Source organism: Myotis myotis, unplaced genomic scaffold (assembly GCF_014108235.1).
Source record: "Myotis myotis isolate mMyoMyo1 unplaced genomic scaffold, mMyoMyo1.p scaffold_m19_p_6, whole genome shotgun sequence".
Taxonomy (NCBI): domain Eukaryota; kingdom Metazoa; phylum Chordata; class Mammalia; order Chiroptera; family Vespertilionidae; genus Myotis; species Myotis myotis.
Genome location: NW_023416368.1, coordinates 59,313,116 through 59,338,274, shown reverse-complemented (window position 1 = coordinate 59,338,274; position 25,159 = coordinate 59,313,116). Strand labels below are relative to the sequence as shown.

At 33.8% G+C, this 25,159-nt stretch overlaps 1 protein-coding gene and 1 non-coding gene across 3 annotated transcripts; both read right to left on the bottom strand.

Moving 5' to 3' along the window:
- Positions 1–503: 503 nt before the first annotated feature.
- RBM46 (RNA binding motif protein 46) lies at positions 504–24,786 on the bottom strand. Of its 2 annotated transcripts, none has more exons than XM_036315140.1 (4): positions 24,624–24,786; positions 22,464–22,931; positions 21,072–21,854; positions 504–703 (listed from the first exon to the last, which is right to left on the bottom strand). In XM_036315140.1, the coding sequence occupies exons 1-4, from the start codon at positions 24,772–24,774 to the stop codon at positions 504–506; spliced, it is 1,602 nt and encodes a 533-aa protein (XP_036171033.1). In that variant the 5' UTR covers positions 24,775–24,786. The 2 variants fall into 2 exon arrangements, with proteins under 2 accessions (XP_036171033.1, XP_036171032.1); XM_036315139.1 differs by lacking the exon at positions 504–703 and adding an exon at positions 7,258–7,313 and having other exon boundaries at positions 24,624–24,774.
- Positions 19,963–20,064, bottom strand: LOC118659525. The gene has a single exon (XR_004968626.1). It is a non-coding gene; the product is annotated as a small nucleolar RNA U13 (small nucleolar RNA).
- Positions 24,787–25,159: the final 373 nt, after the last annotated feature.

The following is a 25,159-nucleotide window of genomic DNA, read 5'->3' as shown; positions in this document are numbered from 1 at the left end:
TATTTCTATATGAAATAATTAACTAAAATATTAATAGTTCAGGACCACAATGGTAAATTGCTTTTTTCTTTAGTGCCGAGTAAAATTTGTATCTCTTTATTCCCTTCATTTCTTTCTACATAATAGTTAGATGTTTCTGGTTATATAACTGTTCTCATCTTTAAGACATATAGTGATCCTTGGTAATCAAATCCAGTGTAACCATTGTCTGCAAGTGCTTTAATATTGTGAAATGCTATGTAGCAAAGATATTATGCAAAAATTTAGCATAAACTAATGGGTTCTATTGCTTACTCATGAATTAGAAGTATTTAAAGTGGCAAAAGTTTACATTTTTATAAGTTCTACACAACGGTGGATTATTCTGAATTATGGCTCATGTTTGTTGAAATATATATCTATCATTTTAAAACCAAAAGTGCAAACCCAATTCTAAAATAAAACAGTATTTTAATTAGCATGCTTTACAAAGAAACTTTCATACTCATGTTTACAGTATTTCTTCAGAAGAATGAGGCCTGATTGGAGATATACAGTCGCTGTCCAACATGGCTGCCATTAGCAAGTGATATTGTTGGTGATAAGGGATAGCTTGGATAAGAATAAGGCCTTGAAGTATAAGGAAGCACGCTGGGAGTCCCAGAAGAGAGGGTAGCACTAACAGGGGAAAGACTATTTATTGAGCTGCGACGGAAATTGTAGTCTGTAAATAAATACATGAACAATTATGCTGCACATCTTTATGGATACAAATTTAATTCAAAGAGACAAAGGATTAAAACTATAATCACCATTTAACATAATGTTCTAACATTCAAAATCCTGGCAATACTATATTGCTGGTAAAGACTGTGTCAGTATTCGCTGCATGGCAAATCCTGACTGTTTTATCAGTCAGTATTGTATGTCTTTCACTGACAGTGCTTCAGAGATCTTACTAAAATATATTCTCAGATATCTATTTCTTGGATATCTATTAATTGTTTTGTGTCTTTTTTATCACAAAAAAAGCTCTGATTTCTTAAGATAAAAATAGCAAATTCATATTTGCTTCTCTTTTGGAAACTGTATTAGGTATCAAACCAGCAAAAACATTCACCCCTGGACTATAAAACTAACTGTCCAATATTTCATTATTTAAATACTAATATAAACATTTATATAACTCAACACATCAATTTAATATTAGCATCCTACTGGTACCATAAAACAGTAAAATGAATCATCTTTATAAAATAAACTTCAAAAAACCATTATCAACTTAGAGTATAGAAAAATCCAAAAATTTAACCAAATTTTTTAAAAAACAATTACATTTGAAATATTACTGCTTCACAATAAACATTCATCTTATGCAGCAATAATTTCCTGCTTCATTAATTGTAATGTTTATAGATGTGTGTGAATATTAAAGACCAAATTTGTAAATCCCGTATTTTCCAAAAACTCAACTATGTTCTTTAGTACAGAATAAGCCAGAGGTGTGACAATACTATAAAATGATTATTTATAGAAGTTATGGTGTTTTTAAGAATGAATGAAAAGGAATTAGGTCATTTAATATACAGATAAAAGTTTCTTTCTATATTTCCTAGAACTATATATGAGGCCTAAAACAAATGAGCATTAACTTAATGTTGTCATGGGACTTAATATTTAGCCAACAGGAATGAGATCAACTGCAGAAGAATAAGCTCAAGCAACATCAGAAAGGACCTAGTTAAGAAAAAAAAATGGAAAAATAAAAATCAATTAAACATTGGTTTGATTTCCAGCATTATAAAACACTAATTAGAATAATTTTATAACCTTTGTATTTTTATTAATGGTACAAGATTAATAAAAGCAGTTTGTTCCAAGAAGACAAAGACATTAAAAGCATCCAGTTCAAAATATTCCTAGTATTTTAAAATTGGATAAGGAATTACTTTGATACCAAAGTAGGGTAACTGCAGGTATCACAGAATTCTTCTCTTAAAGGATCCACTTTGCCTGAAGGGTCATGGTATTAAGTATAAACAGAAAGTTAGTGCTCCTATAATTCAAATAAATTGCTTTAGAAAAAGTTCTGGTTCTCTCCTCCTAAAGATAATTACGCCAATACAGTCAAATTCTTTTAAGCCATGTGGCTATGACACAACTAAAAGTTCTTTCAATTTCAATAGACAAAACTAAAGGAGAGCAGGTCTTTAGTAGGAAGGGAAATGTTTCACAGAGAAATCACTTTCACTTTGGGTTTATATCCATTCAAGAGCTAATGCAGCCTAATATTCATGAAATGTGGACAGAAGAGATATCTTCAGAGGAAGATTTCACAAACATAGACAGAAAACTGGCTAATGGCATAGTGCTTAGGTCTGAAAATGTGCATTTCTGATAGTACCATACTGTAAGCCTTTAATTTTAAAAATATTCTACTCAACTGTTGTATTCTCACATTTTTAAGGAGACTAAATCAAAATACAAAATTAGAAATTGACACTGATGACTTTATTCATACAGGATAAATTAAGAGAGGAAAATCTTCCCCAAATACTACAAAGATTAGAAAACAAAAAGCTTCGGATGTTTATAAGATTTATAAGTATTTCATAAAGTTGTGCAACCCACACCAATATAGAGAATACTTTCATCACTCTAACAGAAACCCAGTACCTATTAGCAGTCACTCCCCATTCCTTCTACCCCAGCCCCAGCAACCACTAATTTTTCTGTTTCTATAGATTTGCCTATTCTGGATTTTTCATATAAATTGAACCACACAATTTATGTCATCCTTTTTAACTGGCTTCTTAGTATAAAATGTTTTCAAGGTTCATCCATGTTGTGGTATGTACCAGAACTTCTTTCCTTTTTATATGCATTGTATGTATACTATACAACATCTTATTTATCCATTAACTAGTCCAGCCGTGGGCAAACTACGGCCCGCGGGCCGGATTCGGCCCGTTTGAAATGAATAAAACTAAAAAAAAAAAAAGACTGTACCCTTTTATGTAATGATGTTTACTTTGAAATTATATTAGTTCACACAAACACTCCATCCATGCTTTTGTTCCGGCCCTCCGGTCCAGTTTAAGAACCCATTGTGGCCCTCGAGTCAAAAAGTTTGCCCACCCCTCGCTTATACCATTTTACACTCCCAACACCAGTCTATAAAAGTAAAGCACCTGACATTTTGCTCTATGCAATACATTTCCCATACCTCATATTTTAACATTTATTTCCATTTTGATGGGACATTAAAATTATTTTAATGTTATTTCACCATTTTATTATTTCAATTGCTAATATTCAAATAACCATGATTGAAATAATTCAATAGTTTTTCTTCACTGGGCCACTGAATTTCATCTGAAAAACAAAGTGTTTTTTAAATAATACTGTACATACCCAGAAGGTGAAGTACAGCTGGATTCAAACACTGAGTTAAAAAAAAAATTCATCTATATTATAAAATATAAATAACATTTATCATTTATTACTTTGTACTTTCCATCCTAGTACAGAAAATCAAAAGCTGAGTGTAAAGTAGAAGGGAGATTTTTTAGAATTGCTAGTTATTAAGCAACTTAAACCTATGAAATATTTAAAAAGCATTAACTAGAAAATTTTAAGTGATACTTTTGGCTGAAATACATTAGTTGATCAAATTCGCTGATTTTTTTATCTCATTTACTTTCCCTATTACAATTATATTTTGACAAAATTTAAAAAGATAATTTTTATCCTCTACTTAATTTTTCCTATCAGACAACTAACAGCAAAGGACAAGAAATAGGTAAGAAATGGTCGATGTTTTTTGTTTGTTTTTCTTCTAAAAGTAAGCCCAGAGTAGTTTAGGTCAGTCTGTTTTAAGATAATTTAGAGGAGGCTTTGAGTATGCTAATCTTAGTAATGGATGACTGGGTAAGAAAGGAAGTTATTGTCTCTGGTTCCTTATAACATTCTAGTTGGTTAATTCTCTATTTTTACTAGAGTAATGATATTTTTCAGATTCAAATTCAGAAAAAATTTCATCTGCTTTTGATTTTAACTAAATGGTTTTTTAAGTTTACAATAAACCATCCCATGTAAGTTTGAAACAGTGATATCTATAGGCTTATTTTTAAGAAACTGATTTTAAATTATCTGAAGATTATAATTTAAGTCTTCAAAAACAAGGGTTTGAAATTCTAAAAAATGCAAACCAATCTATAGTGACAGCAAGCAGATCAGTGGTTGCCTGGGAAAGAGAGGAGGAATGAATTACATTAGGGGTGATGGAAATGTGTTTTACTAATTGTGGTGTCATTTAACAGATGAATATATGTCAAAATTGACCAAAGTGTACTTTGTTGTTTTTTTTACGATTTTTTTTATTGATTTTTAGAAAGAAAAGGAAGAGGGAGAGAGAGAAACATCTGTGTGAGAGCAAAACACTGATGGGCTGCCTCCTGCAGGCTCCCTACCAGGGATCGAGCCCACTCTCACTGGGAACTGACCTGGCCACCCTTCAGTGCATAGGATAACACCCAACCAACTGAGCAACACCAGCCAGGGAAAGTATGGATATTAAATATGTGCATTTTATTGTATTTCAATTATACCTCAATAAAGTTATAAACAAAGCCAAGTGTTTCTCTTTGAGTTAATTCCAGTGTTTCCCAAACTACATTCCATACAGTTGAAGTACCTCAAAAGAAGAATACCTTAGCAAAAAAAAAATCTTGGAAAAATTTAGGAAAGATAAGTTTGACAGTTAAACAGATTGCTACCACAATTATTCAATATGCTAATATGCATTATGATTTCCCCAGGGGAGTACACAGTACAGTTTTTCCCAAATTTGTTTGGCCTTAGAAACAGTTATTTCACTGAAGAACTTTATAAATCAGTTTGGCAAGAACTTTGAATAGGAATAATAGATAATACTTTAAAAGCAAAACAAAAATTCTTGAAATATATTAAACAGTGATTACAAACTCAAATACCTTCAGAGGCCAAGATGCAACAAACAAACAAAACTCAAAAAGAACCAAATGGAAAACAGTAGGCATCTAGCTATTTGTACTGAAATTAAGCCTAGTTACTTTCCTTTCAAAAAGCTGACGAGACCAAACTTTAAATCATATCTAGAGCATCTAGTTTGCTACTTTGTATTAAGAGATTAATTATGTCAAATTTCTTTTAATGCTAGTTTCTAAACCACTTGGAAAGACAGTAATAGAACGGCAGAGAAAAAATTATGATCTGAACTGCAACAATCTAGGCTTCCGTAATAGCTCGAAAACTGTAGCTCATAGAAATAATATCTGGGAAAAAGTGAAAAGAAGATAAAACCCTTAAAAAAAGATAACTCTTTTCAAATTTCATTTCTATAAGTAAAATTAGTCCTCATAATTCAAAATTTCAAATATAAAAACCTATAGGAAAAGGTAAAGGGCGTCCCAAAATTCACGCAAGAAGTAATTTTGATAGAAAACAAAGGTTTATAATTAGAAATTGTAAATTTTTTATTGATTCATAAAGTATACAGTATAGGATTATATATCAAATAGCATATCGGGTAAATGGCCTCCATGGCTTTGCTGGCACATACGCACTCTTTTGTTGAAATTTTCCATGACCGTTTTGCATAAATGTTGGCTGAATTTCGTTGATACAGCGTTGATTCCTCCTTCAAGGTGTGGGTGGTCGTGGGCTTGTTGGCATAAACCTTAGACTTCAAAAAACCCCAAAGAAAAAAGTCCAACGGCGTTAAATGGCACAACTGGGCGGCCAATTCTGATCACCGAAACGGGAAATTACATGACCAAGAAATGACTCATGCAGTAATTGAATTGTTTCTCAGGCTGTATGGCATGTGGCACCGTCTTGTTGAAACCACATGTCGTCCACATCCATATCTTGCAATTTAGGCACAAAAAACTGGATTATCACGTCGCGATAGCGAACACCATTAACTGTTATTGCCTGAGCAGCCGCATTTCAGTCATGGAAAATTTCAAAAAAAAGAGTGCGTATGTGCCAGCAAAGCCATGAAGGCCATTTACCCGATATGCTATTCCATACATAACCCTATACTGTATACTTTATGAATCAATAAAAAATTTACAATTTTTAATTATTAATCTGTGTTTTCTATCAAAATTACTTCTTGCGTGAATTTTGGGACACCCTTTAGTTCTGGGAATACCATATATTGGAATTTTTATCCTAATATCTATAAAAACAGTTATGTCTAAAGCGTAACAAATATATTTCTTTGAATCTGCAGCATATTAATAAAAGCTATTATATGCTGAGCACTTACTATGTGCTAAAAATAACACTACATTATCAACACTATTTAATCCTGACAAGGTAAGTACTATTATTTTACTCTTTAACAGGATTAAGTGAGGCACAGAAGGGTAAAGCAACCTAATCAAGAACACAGAACTAGTTAGTATATGGTTTGCTACCCACACAACCACAACAGTTTTTGTTGTTGTTAATCCTCCCCCAAGGAAATTTTCCCATTGATTTTTAGAAAGAATGGAAGGGAGGGAAAGAGACAAGAGAGAGAAACATCAGTGTGAGAGAGGCACAGCGTATGGTTGCTCCCGTATGGGCCCCAACCAGGGCTGGGAATCAAGCCTGCAACCAAGGTATGTGCGCTTGCCCGGAATCAAACCCAGGATCCTTCAGTCCAAAGGATGACGGTCTATCCACTGAGCCAAACTGGCTAGGGTCACAACATTCTTTTTGCCTCTACATGTTAAAAGGAGTTTAGATAGTAATAATCTTTACTCAAACTATAAGCTACCTGTAATTTCCTATTAAAGCTTATCCTTCTCAGTTCCATGTTGAAAAAACTATACAGTGAATCCTTATAACTTTTATTCTAAATCCTATCAACAATAATTTTATGTTACTAAATTTGAAAATAATTAAAGTTCTATTTTTGGGTAAGTTTGAGAAATGCTAGATAATCTATATACATAACATACCCATTTCCAACTACATCGACTTTAACATACAATTTACCATCTTGGTGATTTAAAATGTACACTAGGCATGTTAAAAGTTTTGAGAAGACCTGAAATACGGAAACCAGTTTAACTTTTTAAAACTTTGCTTAATGGGTTTATAATTAATAAAACTATAATAATAAAAATATTTCACAAGGTTTTATTGGAGAATTTTATTTCTCCTTATAAGAATAACTTAAAATTGGCTTTCTGAAAACTAAATATATCAATTAATATTCCTAAGAGACTTTCTCTTACCTGTTTATTTTCTCCAAATTCTTCTACATAGGTCCAGGCTGAAGAGATTGTGTTCCCTGTCTGTAAGCAGTGAAGACAGAAGAGAATTGAGTCTTTAGATTGATGTTATCCCTATCTTGGGAGTGCATGGAATCCTTGACAATTTTAGTTAAAACTTTTTATCAGTAAATAGGAAAATAAATTTAGAGAAAAGGCAACAAGTGACAAATAGTTATCATTTCTGAAGTTCTGTGAAGATGGAAAAAGACAAGAGTGTACTGCTATTTGAATGAAAATTATGAGTTAATACATTACCGGAAAAAAACCGTATCTTTCTTTATAAATCAAGTCCTTCTTAGTTTGTTTTTCTAAGAACTACCATACTAATAAAATAAAGGATTTTAAAAACAAATGAAATTACCTAGTTTCTGTAAGCAGATAGCCAAATAATCTAAATGAATTTGATAAATATCAGTACCTTCTCCTTCGGCCTTAAAAAGAGATGGATGGCCAAAACCGGTTTGGCTCAGTGGATAGAGCATTGGCCTGCGGACTGAAAGGTCTCAGGTTCGATTCCGGTCAAGGGCATGTACCTGGGTTGCAGGCACATCCCCAGTAGGAGATGTGCAGGAAGCGGCTGATCGATGTTTCTCTCTCATCGATGTTTGTAACTCTCTATCTCTCTCCCTTCCTTTCTGTAAAAAATCAATAAAATATATTTTAAAAAAAAGGAGAGATGGATGGATGGCCAAAGTAACACTAAACTTAAAAAACATTTTTCTTTTTAACAGTTAAACCTTATTTACTTGAAGCCTAATTTAACAATATATAGTACAACTCTGGACAGTCATCCATTTTAGGCATTCATCTCTTTATGTGCCTTAAAGCTTCCTAGTAGAAATGTATATCCAAGTCTATACTGAGAAACTATGCCTAAAAGTATGAACAAATGAAAAATATTTGATAATCCACAGAAAAGTGTAGGTTTTTTTAAACAGTCATCTTAAAATTGTAACTCAGTAGAAAAAAGTCACAATATTCTTTATTTTTACATGATCAAATAGGCAACTAATTAATCAATCCTCCCAGTAAGAACTTGAAAATGTAGACTATTATAAAAGCAAAAAAATCTACCCGAAAGCATTGAGAATGACCTAGGCAGTAAAGAATTATGGGATTGAGGTCCTAAACAAAGAAGAAAACTCAGAGAAGTATGCACATCTTTTGAAGGAGTATTTCCCCTAGAAGGACTGGCAAATTCTGAAGAGGGATCTTAGAGGCAAGAAAAGATGACAGTAAAAAGATTTAACATATGTGTAATTAGAGTACCATATAAAGGAGAATGGGACAAAAATAATACCTGAAAACAGAATAACTTAGAACTTTCTAAAACATGTGAAAAACATTGATCTATAGATTTTAGAAGTAGTGAAAAGTCCCAATTAAGATAAAAACTAAGGAAGTACACATAAGTCCATCATAGTAACATTTCTGAAAATCACAGATAAAAAAAATATTAAAAGTGGCAGAGCAAAAAAAAAAAATAGTTTATGTTCAAAGGAATAATAAGTAATTATCAGCTGACTACTCAACAGAAATAAAGGAAGCCAGAAGAAAATTAGTGGAAGTATAACCTCGAAGGGCTAAAGGAAAATAACTGCTTATCAAGTAAAAATACCATTTCAAAAAGCAGGTAAATTAAAGAAATATTCAGGCAAATTATACTGAGGTTATTTGTCATAAACATATCCAAAGGAAAATAAAAATTAATGTCTTTTGGCCAGAATAAAGAAACAATCATAGTGGAAGCTTGGAAGTGTAGGAGGAATAGAGAGCAAAGGAAATTATAAATATGTAAATAGTAAATGAGTATAAATGTGTATTAACTAAAAACTATTATCATTCTATATAGTATCTGATGGAGAAAAACACGTATCACCTGCCATGTTGACACATATGCCTTCCAGTGGCAATGCTTATCCAAGCGCAAACCTAAAATCCCAAAGCTACCTTGTTAACAAGATTATGTTCATAAGCTCTTTGTAACTTACAATGATTCATTTAGGATTCAATCAGATGTCCTATGTTCACATTATACTAGAATGGTCTGGTTTACAAGTCTGATAGGGACAAAACTGTTTCTGAAAAGGAGGTAAAACACGGGGGGGAAAAATCCCATCTCAGTGTATTTTAATTGTTAGAAAAATAACTTGCCAATAATGTCCCACATGATCACCATGTGTTATCAAATGTTTAACACAAGAAAAGGTCAGTTTTTCATTGGAATTATGTGAAGGTAGAGAGAATAGTAGTTAAGAGCACACCTCTTAGCTAACTGGGGTTCCTGGGCAAATTAATCTACTGAAGCCTCAGTTTCTTTATTTGTTAAAAAAAAAAGTATAGACATTAAAATAATATTCATCTCTGATATCATCAGGATACAGTATTAGATAAAGGCATTTAGCACAATGCCTAACATATTAGTGCTCAAAGAATCTTAATTATTATAGTAGTAATAATATTTATTGTTAATTATTGGAAACTCCAATGTTTTGGCTTTGTTTTCTGAATACTATTCTTCAGTACTTATATGGCACATTTTAAAATAAAAAAGGCAGTGTTGTGGGCCTTTTACACAATTTTAACTAAGTACATGTAATTACCCTATGAAATAAATAGTTAATATTCCCATTTTACAGATGAAGAAACTGAAGTACAGGAAGGTTAAAGTAACTTTTCCAAGTAAGTAATAAAGCTGGGATGTGAATGCAGGAATTCTGAGTCTATGTGCTGTACTAAATTTAAAGTACTAAATCTCCTTTTGCTGAAATTATTTCTAAAATGCAATATTCTAGTTCCTGACCCTCTCATCTCAAATTAGGTCAGATCATCGAATTATACATTTTCATAACACCCTGTACACTTCAGTGTTTATCTGAACTGTAACTGAATAATAGTCTTCCTCAATAGAATGTATACTCTATGAAAGTAGCAACTGTGTCTGATTCACTACAGCGATCCTCTGGACTGTATACACAGCAATATTCAGTATTTGTTAATTAACTTATATAGAACATGGGGAAAAAGTAGATTTATCATTGTTCATATGGAAAATAATACAAAAATTAATAAATAATACAAGAATAAGCTCTGTGTTTTATGTACTGGAAACCTACTTTCGTTCCACTCTGCATTAACAAGGATTAACAATCAGCCAGCTGCCAGTTAATAACTAACAATGAGAACAGAAAGACTAAAGGAGTAAATAATAAACAAAAGAGTCATGAGAATAATGCCAAAAACAAACTTCCTTAAATAACATTTTCAAAAAGCAATTTTTCAGAGGACTCCAGAATAGCAAGACTAATATAATATACTCCAAAAGGTGTAAGGAAAATAATTCTGAATTTTAAGAGTCTAATACAAAACCTTTTCTTCTCCCATGCATTTAACAACATAAACATATTTAAAATAAATCATAAAAAGTTAAAGTTTTGTTTAGTAGTAGTTTAAAAGCTTACATGGTCTGGGTTATATAAAAGCATAATCTACCTCCCTGAAACTTTCCTCAATTACACTAAATTCCAAAAACCCTGGAGCTTCATATTAGTCTTTTTTCCATGTGACAACTCTTCAAACATCTGAAGATAGCAATCATATTCCCCCTGTAAATATTAGTAAGTACAGGTTAAACATCCCCAAATACTTCAGTTGTTCACTGTCCTACTTCATATTACAGTTTCCAAGTCCTCCATAGTTGTCAAGGTTTAATTAAACCCTGATGCCCAAAGCAAACATAATCTTAGATAACCTTGGCCAGGTAGCTCATCTGCTTGGAGCATCGTCCCTTACACCAAAAAAGATTGCACATTTACTTCCCAGTCAGGGCACATACCTGATCCCCTGGTCAAAGCTCATACAGAGGCAACCGATCAATGTTTCTCTCTCACATCAATGTCTGTGTCCGTCCCTCTCTCTCTCCCTTCTTCTCTCTCTAAAAATAAAGTAAAAAAAAAAAAAAAAAAAAAAATTCCAGATATATGCTCTAAGCAGAACAAAATTTAGTCTGAATACTACATAACTTTTTTTGTGTTTAGTTATTAAAATATGAGAATCTCTAGAGTAAAATGACTCAATCTGGCTTTGATATCCTAGATTCATTTCAATGCAAAAACTGAAAAATCTTGAGACTGCTATTAAATAAATCATAAGAAATGAAGAAAAAATCATGGCTACCTCATCGTATTTGTAAATACCCCTCAGAAGCTAAGAGAATACTTTCACAGGGTAATTCTACTCTTGTTTAGTATCTCCTCTTTCCCTCTAGTTCATAAGACAAAAGAAATAACTTTCCAATGCTCTGTCATTACTATTTCTATGTATGACATACCTATAGTTCATACCAAGGAATCCCTCAAGGGACTCTTGATCATTCAAGGAAACAATTTGTGATCTTTCAAGGAAACAAATGTAGAAACATAATATACACAGGTGAGACTCATTTAAATTAATTAACATTTCCCTGCTTGAATTATTTAACTCTTGCATTTGGTAAAAATTATAACTATACAGTTCAGAATACAATTTTAAACCTTTTTTCCAAAGATTCATAATGACTCACTTGGAGCCTTATAATTCTGTGCCCAAAATAATCCAATACTTTCATAAATCAACTACAGATTTGATCATCATTGGACCAAAAATTAATATAGCAGAGGCAAAAAAAAAAGCCAAACACATATATGACACATATACTGCAAATTGATTTGTTTACCCCATAATATAACCAGCAAACAAGCAGACTAGTACAGACAGTCCTCGGGTTACATCGGACTAGACGTTGTGTCGCGGTTATCGCCATCTCCCATTTATTTATAAAAAAAATTTCCGTCATTTCGACATATATGCTTTATGTTTTTTGTTATTTATTTACCACAAGTAAAGATCAGGAACTGTTATCTTTCTTTTAAATTTTTTTTACTGTTTCACTTCATTACTGCTGTGTATGTGCGCTCCATGTAAGTGACATAGGTGCTTATGTAGGTGGGTTCCGACTTACGGCGAAAATCACATTATGTCGCGCCGTAGAAACGGATCTCCGACGTAACCCGAGGACCTACTGTATAGTGCTGAAACAAAGGCAACAAGAAAAAAGTTAACGACCTTGCAGTCATAATTATAACAATCTATCTAGAAAATAGAATTATGAAGGTTTTAAAAAAGTGAAGTATCTCTAGTAATAATATCCTTAGAAAAATAGTAAAAGAAAAGCAAAAGCTAAAGAAAAAGTGAAGGTCACCCTGGCTGGGTGGCTCAAACGATTGGGGAATTATCCTGTACATCAAAAAGTTGTGGGTTTAATTCCAGTCAGGGCTAATACCTAAATTGCGGGTTTAATCCCAGTCAGGGCATATAGGGAGGCAACTGATTGTTGTTTTTCACCCTCTCTTTCCCCCCCTCTCTAAAGTTAATAAAAATATATCCTCAAGAGGGAATTAAAAAAGAGAGAGAGAAGAAAAAGTGAAGGTCAACTAGATATCTATTAAAGAAGCTGGAGTTGTACATAACAGTTTACATTTTTTATTTATTCAAGTGTCAGAGTGTCAATAGAATTAATTTTTTTGTATAAAAATCAAGCTATACTGTTTAAACACACAACAAAAGAGGGATTTCAGAGTAAATTCACCAAAATATCAGGCATTATAGATTGATGTTTCTAATGACTGCATTCCTATATACTTTTTAACCAAAGTCATAGCTACAATTATAGTATAAACTAGAGGCCCAGTGCACGGAATTCATGTACTGGTGGAGGGTGTGGCCTGCAGGGATCAGCCTGCTGTGGGAGCGCTGCTCATCCCGGTTAGCTGAGCAGCACTCCCACTACTGCATTGAGTGTCTGCCCACTGGTCGACCAGTTGTTCTGGTCATTCCACCATTCGGTCGCTGAGCTTTTATTATATAGGATCATTATCAGTGTTGTATACAGATTATATTTACTGAATCACAGCAATTCAAGAAGGTATATAGCTAGTCAAATAAATCACTTTCATAAAATATGTATTGTGCATATAGAAGTCTACATACAGGCCATTTTTAATAGCTCAAATATCACTTGCCATGAGATAAATAATGGCACACAAGTAACTAATATATGTTTAGCCAAATACTACAAATTTAAGGAACAAGAAAAACCGAGTAGTTATTAATATTCTGGTTATTTAAAGCTTCTAATTAGTTAAGGAAACTAAAGCTTATTTTTGTTTGTTTTAAATCACCAAGGGAAGTTCATCATTCTTGGTGGGATTGCACTACCAGGTCTTAAAGGATGTATTACTCCAGGATATATAATGTAACTGAAATTAGCTAATAAAGAGTAGACTCTATATTTAATCTTAACCGAAAGGCACAGAAGCAACTGACATGGGGTAATTTTAAAGTGGTTAAAAGTATAGACAATCACTTGAATAAATTTCATCGCAGTAAAACCTATTTTCCAAAACAACTTCTGTCTCCATTTACTAGTTCATTCACTAAATTATACTGCTGTAGTATAAGCGATCACTGTCTACTAAAGTAGGAAGCAGAGATAAAGGCGTAATAGGCTGAAGGCTACGTGCAGCTTCTCACAGAGACTTTACTGATTCTAAACCCCCCCAAATAAGCAAACCAAAAGAAAGAAAAATCAATACAACACTGAAATTCTATTCATAGCCAGGCTAAAAAATATATTTAGGTGACACCATGTGGCAAAATTATGAATTGCTACTGATGTATAAGAATGGAACATACAAGGCAAATTTTATTGTGACATTAACTCAAAAGGGGAAATTTTACAAAGCATTATTTTCTAAAATATTAAATGACAAAATCAGATGTTATATTTATAAATTAATAAAGCAGTAGCAACTGTTAAAACTGTTGTATTAATAAGAACAAGTATTTTAGAAAAGTATTTTAGAAAAGTATTAGCTAAAGATGTTGAAAAAATTATAATAGAGAATCAAGCATGATTAAACAAATGCATAAAAGTAAATGAAATCACATGATCACTTTAGCCAGTTAGTAACAGCTATGGAAAAATACTGGTCAGATGATATGTTTTAATATACATCATTTTCCTAGATTCTCTATTATAAAAAGAAAATTAATTTCAAAACTTTTAAGTAATTAAGTTTTATAAAATCTTGATTTTGATTACAATTAACAAATTCAGGTAAGAAAATAACAAAAAGCAATTACATGTGCATACAAATAATGTGCATACAAATAAAACAGGTGACTGACTGAACCTTTTATTTTTTAATCCAATTGTTCTGCTGTAAAGTAGACAAATATAAGCTTTGAATTGTATAAAGTAAGGAATATTACATTGAGAGTTAATTCATGCAGAAGTAGCTCTTAATTTTCAACTATTTGAACTTAAGTATGTATCTTGGTAGACAAAAAAAAATTCAAGTATTATTTTTGGTCCTTCATAAGATTTTTAACCATATTTTAAACAAAATCATTAATTGGGAGGATAAGAGAGTACTTAAGTTCACCAAATAAAACCCTCATATTTAAAGGCACTGAGGTCCACAAAGAGTAAATGATTCATTTGCCATTCCAAGGTCACAGTTCGTTGGTGGCTGAGACTGTAGGTTATTGTACTTCTACTTGATTACTCATTAATATCCTATATAATAAAAGACTAATAAGCAAATCAACCGAACGGCGGAACGACCAGTTGCTATGATGTGCAATGATCACCAGGGGGCAGATGCTCAAAGCAGAGATGCCCCCTGGTGGTCAGTGAACTCCCACAGGGGGAGTGCCACTCAGCCAGAAGCCAGGCTCAGTGGCGGGAGCCTCTCTCGCCTCCACGGCAGCGCTAAGGATGTCCGACTGCTGTGGGGAGTGGGCCTAAGCCATCAGTCGAACATCGCCCAAGGGTTCCCAGACTGCAAGAGTATGCAGGCCAGGCTGAGGCCCCCCCCCCCCCCCAAGCACACAGATTTCGTGCACCAGGTTTCTAGTATTAAATAAGCTGCTTCTCTCACAGTACTAATCTATAATAATAAAAGGGTAATATGCTAATTAGACCAGACATCATTCCAGACATCCTGCTGGATAAAGCCGGGGCCAGAGGGAAGCCCAGGGAAGGAAGGCCTACTCTTGCACAAATTTCGTGCACTGAGCCTCTAGTTCCATAATAACTATACTATGTTAATACAAGTGTTAGTAGGATAAAAATTATAAGGAATACCACATGATGGCCTGTTAAAAAAAATATTTAAATTTCAAGAGGAATAGAAGTATATTTTCATAAATATTGGGCCCTCATGGAGGGTCAAAGACACATAGTTGAGTTAATGGAAATTTCGTCTCACCACTTGATCATATGGAAACAAACTAAAGTATAAAATGTTGATGCTGATGCTACTTCTTATTTATCTAAGTGAATTTTAAAGCAGACTTAGCAAATTTTGTTCTTTAATATATCAGTCTGAAATACTGTCATGATAGTCAAATCTGTAATTAAAACTGGAAAGGAAAGAATAACTTTCTAAAACTATCATTTTTCTTCTAATAATTTGTAATTAATGTTTTAATTATAATACAGTACCATATATGGTACCTAGCTTAAGAGTCTCCTAAAATTATTTCTTAAATTTGAAAAAAACCAAACACTGAAAGTTTCTCTTTGTTTCAAAGCAATTTATTGGCAAATTTCTAAAATCAAAATTTGATTTTTTGTATTTCTGCCCATCAATCTGGAAATAATGACAGCTCATAAGATAAAAGCACCTTATTTTTCACATTAAAACTTCTCAGAATACTACTCCTTCATCCTGCTGTCTTCTATTTTGCAACTTTCAACCAAGTTATAAGTGATAACAGAAATCAAAATCGAATTTAAGTATTAAAAAATAGAACAAATAGTGATTATCATACTTGGTAAATACTTTACCACTCACTGTCCAGAAAAAAGTAAAGATTCTAATAATGTATGTAATTACAAAGTCAAATATGAGAAGCAATATGCACGTCAGCCATAAAATGAATATTGAAAAAAGAAAATACAGGAAAATATTAAAAAGATGAATATTCACACATAAAATGGTCGACACAAACCAGAATAGATTAATCTAGAAAAAAAAGTACTTGCTCAGAGGAAAAGCAAGTAATATCAACATAGTTGTAATAAAAAAATACAGTACTTGCAAAGTTTTAAAAAGCAGAACTGCTGAAATTTCAATTAACTAAAGTCTACTTACTATTTCCAATTATTAAAATCTAACTAAAATTACCAAAACAAACATTATATAGAACTCTGCCATTAACCCACCACCATGCTGTTTTTCTAAATGTTCGCTTATGTGGTGTCTCTCTCTGACCATAAACTCTTCTTACCATTTACAACACAGATCAGGTATGAGGTGTGCCCTTTCTTTGTACTCCCAAAATACCCTATGCTTGCCTTCTTCAGTAGACTGTGACTCCGCAAGAGCAAAAACAATGTTTTATTTATCTTTAGCTACAGATTGCTTAGGAAGTACACTTAGCACAGGAAAGGCATTCAAAAAGATTTGTTCTTTCATTAAACTTCATCAGTCACGGCCAAAGCAATAGAATACTCAGATTAAATTAAATCAATGGCATAAACTGGTTTGTAACAAGATGCTCTTCATCCCTGTCTTAAAACTTTAGGTGGTCATACAAGTAAAAAAACAAAACAACAACAAAAACCCTACTTCATCAGTATTACAAACATAGAAACAAGAAAATAAATGCCTTGCCTGAATGAGTTGTTAATAAATATCTCTTAAGGTGAATTATCAATACACACTGAGGTGACCTCCCTCCTTCCAGTAAGTATTCTCCAAGACTTTCTTCTTCAAAATTATAACTCTCCAGAGCTTTTCTTTACCTCCTTGATTTTGCTTATTCCAGTCCTAGATGATGAATAATCCTCCAGGAGAAAGTAGTGGCAATAATGGAAGGCCCCAATTCAAAACAGAGGCAAAATTTTAAGAATAGCAGAATTATTCACACTCATAGTCTGATCTATTATTAAAGATACAGTATTTTGAAACAGAAGTCTTATTTAAAAAGATGATATTAAATGACCCAAGAAGTCTCCATACATCAAATATTTGGTATAGAGCTATCTATCTCCTATGCCCCAACTCTGTATTCCACCCATTAAATTCAATGAGTATCCCACTTATTACAAGTTCCTAAATATAACCAGGTAACACAACTTCTTATCCTATGGGTTGAGGTTAGGGAGGTTATTCTCTGACAGTATGAGGATGAAGATAGTCTCTAACTTTGAAGTAAAAGAAAAATGAGGGTTCAATTTTGGCATTAATTCCAGCTTTCCTCCTATTTAAGGGCATTTTGCTTAAAATCGAGCTCACTTTTAATGGGAACAAAAGAAAACACCCCAAAATATTTTAAAAATTAATGTTAAGGGACTATATAACAAGTGTTTCTGGGATTCTGGTAAGAGCACTAAATGGTCACTAAAAGTAAACTCTCAGATTTCTAGTACTCTAATTTAGATGCCTAGTGCCCCTTTAAAGAACTTCTATTTTCCTCATAACACTAATGAGAGTCTTAATTTAACTAAATAAAGTCTACTTTTTTTTCAAACTTGAAAAATGAACATGGTAATGCCAAAACAAAGTGGAAATTAAAAGTCTAGTCTTAAAGAGCTCTGAAATAAAAACTAAATTAACAAAGATCAAGGTAAGATTAAATAATAATGTTCAAAATAGCATCAAACTAAAAAAAATAGCATCAAGTTGAAAGAATTAATAGAAGTATATTAAAGTAATTACTACACTGAAAGAGATCATCTTAAAATAATAGTTAAATTCACTAACTAGAAAATTATATTCAAATTATTTAATAAAATAGAGCCAAAGGTTATTTAATACTTAATGAACTCTATTTGGGGGACTCCACAACAAATCAATAACATCTCAAGATCTTAGAAAAATCTAAGGCTTGAAACATGTAAATATTTAGCAGGATAGCAGTAACAAACACAACACCCCTTCCCCTCTAAGAATACAACACTACCACCATGATCTCAACCCTGAATCATCCAATTAAACCCTGCAAACTTTATCTAAAGGAAACTTCATGTAAAAACGCATCAACTTTTTAAAAGCCCAGACACTCAATTAATAGAAGGGAAAATCACATCAGATCATCACCACAATGACATTAACTCTATCCTTAACCTGCCATGTGGCATCACATAATCTCCTGGCTGTCTACAGCACCTGACATGACTTAAATGACAACTGAAAGGCTGACATTTGTTTTTCGATCATAAATTCCTAGACCCCTGATCTCTGACTCTTCCACATCCTGAATTCCCTCTCTCCTTCTCCTCAGTTGCCTCTAAGGATTTTTCTGTTGCTGTCTGTAGACAAGGCCTCAGGCCTTGTATACTGCATCCAAGCAAGCCCGTAGAGTTTAATTGAAAATTTGGCTTATATTTGGCTTAGCTCTTTTTTCTGATGGTGAGTAGAAACTGAAAAATATATAAAACACAAATTGTTCCAGTTTTTATTATAAGAAGCTTTAATATGAAGTTGATAAAATCTGAAATAGATGACTATAAAGCAAACTGCCTGTGCCCTCTAAGGATTTCATTTATTGAAGTTTATTTTATTCCTGATTAACATAATCAAGCAGGGAATACTGTACCTGAACAGGGGTTTTCTTTGGGAACTAAAAGCTATAACAAGTTAACTATGGCCCTAGTACTCAAGTAAAAAAAAAAAAAAATCATTTTAATATTAAATTAAAAGCTGATGAAAAACTTCCTGTTTCATTTAACATCTGATCTTCTTTATGGGAGAACCAGATGGAGAAACCATGTCTAAACAAAAAAATCTAACATAAAATAAACTAAGGAGACTATGTTTTAAGAATCACATTTAAGTTAAATTTGTAAGGGAAATAAGTGAGGATAGAAATAAATTATATTTCAGCACCCTAATTTGAATTATTTGCTACCCACCTAATTTTATATTTAACTTTGTCTTTATTAAAAGAAAAATGGAAGGTTTCTATTATGTACATTGATGGAAACCATACCTAATAATTTATTAACTTAAATGACTAAAATTACCAAATATTTCCAAAATAATAACTAAGGACAGTACTGAAAAGTTTCTTTGAAGGGAACTCTACCTTCAGTCCTAAAGTTATGACCAGATCTCCAAATCAGAATCTCCTAAAAATATTCATAATACCATGGGGAGTGGCTATAATGGATAAGTAAATCTAAATAACATGTAAAAATTACTTTCTCTTTTGGTAATGTTTTTCTTTTATTATCTTAAATTTAAGGATATCAATTTTAATTGGATATAAGCTTCAGTAATACAATTCTGCAATCATATGACAAATCAATTTTAAACTTAGCGAGTTTGACTACTGCAATAAAAAAACACAATTATAATCCTTAGTTTGTAATCTTTCCTTTTTATAGTTGATTTTCAAGAAACTACTATTCTTCTAATAAATATTATTTGGGGCACAAAGTCATCACCAACTGAAATATATAGCTGCAATTTGAAAAATGAGACAAACTGGTAGGAAGTGGGTAGCTAACAAAACACCAAAAAACAGAAAGTAGGAAAATACCAGAGCAGTATTACATCTCTTCCTTCACAATGCCAAATATTTAGTTAACATATGGCCCAAAGTCTTTCTTTTTTTATGTCAGAGGGAAAATGTGCTGAAGATGTAACAAGGTTTGTGGGAGGCACATTTCACATAAGAGTGTGAACACCCTTGCCCTGACCGGTTTGGCTCAGTGGATACAGCGTCGGCCTGCGGACTCAAGGGTCACAGGTTTGATTTTGGTCAAGGGCATGTACCTTGGTTGTGGGCACATCCCCAGTGGGGGGGTGTGCAGGAGGCAGCTGACCGATGTTTCTCTCTCATCGATGTTTCTCTCTACCCCTCTCCCTTCCTCTCTGTAAAAAAATCAATAAAATATGTATTTTTTTAAAAAAGTGTGAACACCCAATCATCATGCTTATGAACTACAAAAGGATAGTTAAGTTTTTCTTAACTATCCCTCAAATGTTTTAGAGAAAGTTACTTTTTTCAAAGCCTGAAATTAATGGTCATAAACATCTTGTAATGCTTTTTGTCTTTCATGAGTAATTTCCAGATTGGTGAGCATAAGGCTGTGTCTACAAATGACCCACCTGAAATGCCTGATTTTACCAACTTCCTACCCCTACCCTCAAAAAAGATTACTGGGTAGGCTTTACCAAAGAAAGTGGTTTAAGTAACAAACCCTGTAACTTATATGGAAATTATTTCAAATTAGGATCAGTCATTGCAAAACAAACTAATGAAACAGAATCATAAACTCTAAAGTAAATACGTAATGTTTTAAAAAACTAAATAGCCCTGGCCGGTATGGCTCACGCAGTTGGTTGAGCATCCTCCCATGCACCAACAGGTCCATTTCCATTCCCGGTCAGGGCACATGCCAGGGTTGCTGGCTTGATTCTCGGTAAGGGGTGTGCAGAAGACAACCAATGGATGTTTCTCTCTCACACCAATGTTTCTCTCTCTCCCTCTTACTTCCTCTCTCTCTAAAATCAATAAAAACATATTTTAAAAAATAAATAAGCTAAACATAGGAAGTCTCTATAGGAGGAGTCTCAACGAAATTTACCACAAATTCATAAAACTGAGGTAAAATTTATGTTAAATACTCACCCCTAATGTTGAATTCAAAATAAATGAATTTATAAATAATCTATAATATTCCATATTCTACAATATTATTTAAAGTATTTTTAAACTTACCCAAATGAAGTAATGTAAACTGGGCTGCCAGTTCCTTTGCATCTTCTAACGTAGTACAGAGTTTGTCTGGCATGAAGTAACTCTGGGATCCATTTGCAATAGCAGGAATAACGATTTTATATACCAAGAGTACTTTGCCATCTTGACTTGTTGTTGAATATAAATAATATTCTGGTGGTGCCCAATTATTTTTGTTGCAGTAATAATCCAAATGCATTACTGCAGAATTGAAATGATTTGATTTTAAAGAATACATACTAATTGGAGTAAGCTTTGTTCCAGGAAAAAATGGGTAAGTGCATCTATCAATTTCAGAGGGGCCTGGGCTATGCTGACCATTGAGACGAGCTGGAAGAGCTGGTGACTTTCCTAGAGTTTTTGGATGGCTCTCTTCTTTGTTAGCAAACACAATCAAGTTTTCAGAATTGGGGCTAATCTGACCATTAAGATGCTGTCTCCAAGTATTTTCTTTATTTACTGGTTTTGCCAGTGTTACCTCAATACTTGCTCCATCAATGCACTTCCCATTCATAACAGACATAGCAGCCACTGCATCTTCTCGGTTGAAAAAATGAACAAAAGCGTAATCTCTAAGTTTCTTTACTCTTTCAACTGCACCAGGTTTGAATTTATTGAATTCTGCTTTAATTGTTTCCTCTGCAGTTGAGATCATTAAATTTCTAACATAGAGAACTTTAACTCTCTGCATGGTTTCCTCATCAACCTCTTTCTCTGGGTCAGCCCAATCTACTTGAATGGTATGGCCCCATAGTTGGAATGTTCCTACAAAAAAGAATAAGTTAATCTGAAGACAATTAAAACACAAGTCAAATACTGCTAAGTAAATCTGTTTCTCCAAAGAAGTGGAAACTCAAATACATATCAATATATTTGGTTAAGTATTATAGTTTCCCACTCACATGAAAATTTACTAGGGCAAACCAAATCAGAACTTATGGTGAAATTAATTTTAAGACTAAACAAGCCTAACCAATGGACATGGACAACGGGGGGGTGAGGGCATGAGCGGGGGTGGGGGGGGGTGGGGGGTAGAGGGTAACGTGGGGACAAGGACACATATGTAATATCTTAATCAATAAAAAATATAAAAAAAAAAGACTAAACAAATATACTTCAAAGAAAGATCATTAAAAGAATTAGACATTGTCTTCTGAATTTTTAATAAGCAACAATTAACTTATATCATCCATTAATCAGTAAATTATAAATATTTATTTCATATAAACAACTTCTTCATTTACTTACTAACTTAATCCTTATTCCTCTAAAGGCATTATGTATTTTCATAATATTGATCTATAAGGTACTGTCATTTTTAATATTTACAATAGAGGGAATATGGAAAAATAACCTTTAAAAGGACAGGCTTACCTGGAATTAGTTTTCTCCGGGCCATAGCAGCAGCTCTGTGAGATTCATATTCAACAAATGCAAAACCACGATTTTTAGTCTTATCAGTCGCACTTGGATAAACAATGACATCTACAACTCCTTCTGTAACTTTCTTCATTTCATCCAAAATTTCTTCTTTTTTCTTTTCCTTGGGAATAGCTCCAATAAATAATCTGCAATTATCCAAGCTTACACATACACCAATAAACTTCCCTGGTCGAATCTCATAATTATTAAGAATTCTGATGGCTAACTGCGCTTCTTCTTTTGTAGTGTACATCACAAAAGCATAACCTCGATTTTCACCACTAAATTCCATCATAAGTCGAAATTCATATATCTTCCCAGCTCTTTCAAATACAGGGACTAACTCATCTTCATACATATCGCGAGGTATTTTTCCTACAAAAACTTCACAGCCTCTAGGTGGAGGTGGACCTTCCCAACCTGAAAGACAAAAATAAATACAGATAAATTTTAATAAGATATTTATATTCACTATTCATTCATTCATTGCATAAATGCACAGAGAGCCTTCTTTGTATCATGCACTATTCTAGGCACTGGGGGATCCTAGACTGAAAAAAACAGAACCACCTTCCCTCGCGAAGCATATATTCCATACAGAAAGAAGACTGAGTAGTAAGTGCTCAGTCTTAAAAATACAGCCACAGAAGGGTTAGTTTTTGTAGTCAGGTAAATCTTGTCTGATAACATGAAGTTTGAGCAGACACCTCAATGAAATGAGGGGATGAGCTCTGAGGATATATCAGGAAGAAGAAAAAGCAAGTGCTTTGTATATTAGAACTCAGAACACGCAAGCTACATGGCTAACATGTACTTGAGGGAGGAGTAAAGTGGTAAGTAATGTGGTCATCAATGTAACTAAAGGCCAAGATTTCATTTTAAGTCTGATAGGAAGTTAATTGGAGGGTTTTGAGCAAAGAAAATGCATTGGCTCTTAGTAGAAAAACAAAACATATCTAAGTAGAGGCTCAGTGCACGAAATTCGTTTACCGGGGGGAGGAGGGGTCTATCAGCCCAGCCTGCATCCTCTCGCAGGCCCACAGCCCTCAGGGGATGTCCAACTAAAAGCTTAGGCCCGCTCCCCAGAGTCAGATATCCTTAGTGCTGCTGGGGAGGGCGGGAGAGGTTCCCACCACCGCAGCTGCACTCACCAGCCGTAAGCCCAGCTCTGGCTGAGCGGCACTCCCCCTGTGGGAGTGCACTGACTACCAGGGGGGCAGCTCCTGCGTTAAGCATCTGTCCCCTGGTGGTCAGTGTGCATCATAGCAACCGGTCGTTCTGCTGTTCAGTCAATTTGCATATTAGCCTTTTGATTTGCATCTAGTGTAGACACCACTCCTCCCTCTACTCACTGGTCTTTCAAATTCCTACCAAAGACCTCCCCTTTAATTTCTAGAGTATCCTTTTCCGCACTGACTCAATCCTGACTTCTTTCTAAACCAACCTATTCTTTCTCAACTGCTTCTTTTCATATATATATTATTGAATTTTTACAGAGAGGAAGGGACAGGGATAGAGAGTTAGAAACATCAATGAGAGAGAAACATCAATCAGCTGCCTCCTGCACACTCCCCACTGGGGATGTGCCTGAAACCAAGGTACATGCCCTTGACGGGAATCGAACCTGGGACCCTTCAGTCCGCAGGCTGACGCTCTATCCACTGAGCCAAACCAGTTAGGGCTCAACTGCTTCTTAATCCAAAAGAATTGAAAACTGTAATGGTAAAATATGCCTAACATAAAATCTACCTTTTCCCTAACATTAAAAATTATTGCTGCCCTAGCCAGTTTGGCTCAATGGATAGAGCCCGTGGACTGAAGGGTGAAGGGTGCATACCTTGATTGCAGGCTCTATCCCCAGCCCTGGTCAGGACACATGCAGGAGTCAACCAATCATCGTTTCTCTCTGTGTGTCTCTTCCCTTCCCTTCCACTCTCTCTAAAAAATCATTGGAAAAATATCCTCGGGTGAGGAGTAACAAAAAATTATTGCTAAAGTCTAAAAGCTGTTACAAAAAATAGAGCTACTGTTTGGGATACTTGTAAAGATATATACATAATGAAAATGACTACACTAAAGCTTCGATTTTTTTTAACATAAACGAATCCACACCTGGAGGAGGACCACCAAATTTCCTTTGCCCATTTTCTTGAACCATGTTGTAACCAGTCTTTTCCATCAGAGCAAGTAACGCTGCTTCATTCTGTGTACCAGTTCGGACTTTACTGCATCCATTTGTTCCATCTATATTTTCTTCATTCATGGCTGCAGTTCCTAAAACAAAGTATTAAAAAACAGTGATTATGACATGGAGCATCAGGAATCTATGAAACATTACTTTGGGATGCAAGAAGTCAAGGATAGTTATGGCTGCTACATTTGGTGACCACTGTAGGCCTGCCCCCCAAAGTTCTCTACAATGGAAACTGGAAACTTCTTTTAATGTCAATGAAGCAGTACCTTTACAAGGCCTAAGAAACAAGAAAGATAGGTGAAAGTGAAAAAGAGAACAATAAAAGGAGCAACAAAAACAAGAATGGGGAAACAAATAAATGAGATTTGGAAAAGGAAAAAGAAAGCAGTAGGAGTAACAAAATAAAAATACTGCTGTCAATGAATATATGATCTATCTATACAGCGCAAGGTTT

What these genes read in the sequence shown, in the direction of transcription:
- RBM46 (XM_036315140.1), bottom strand. Translation starts at nt 24,774, where the DNA reads ATGAATGAAGAAAATATAGATGGAACAAATGGATGCAGTAAAGTCCGA. An exon ending in ATTTGGTGGTCCTCCTCCAG is followed by an intron (nt 22,932 to 24,623) that starts GTGTGGATTCGT and finishes TTTGTCTTTCAG; the next exon opens with GTTGGGAAGGTCCACCTCCA. An exon ending in CCGGAGAAAACTAATTCCAG is followed by an intron (nt 21,855 to 22,463) that starts GTAAGCCTGTCC and finishes TCTTTTTTGTAG; the next exon opens with GAACATTCCAACTATGGGGC.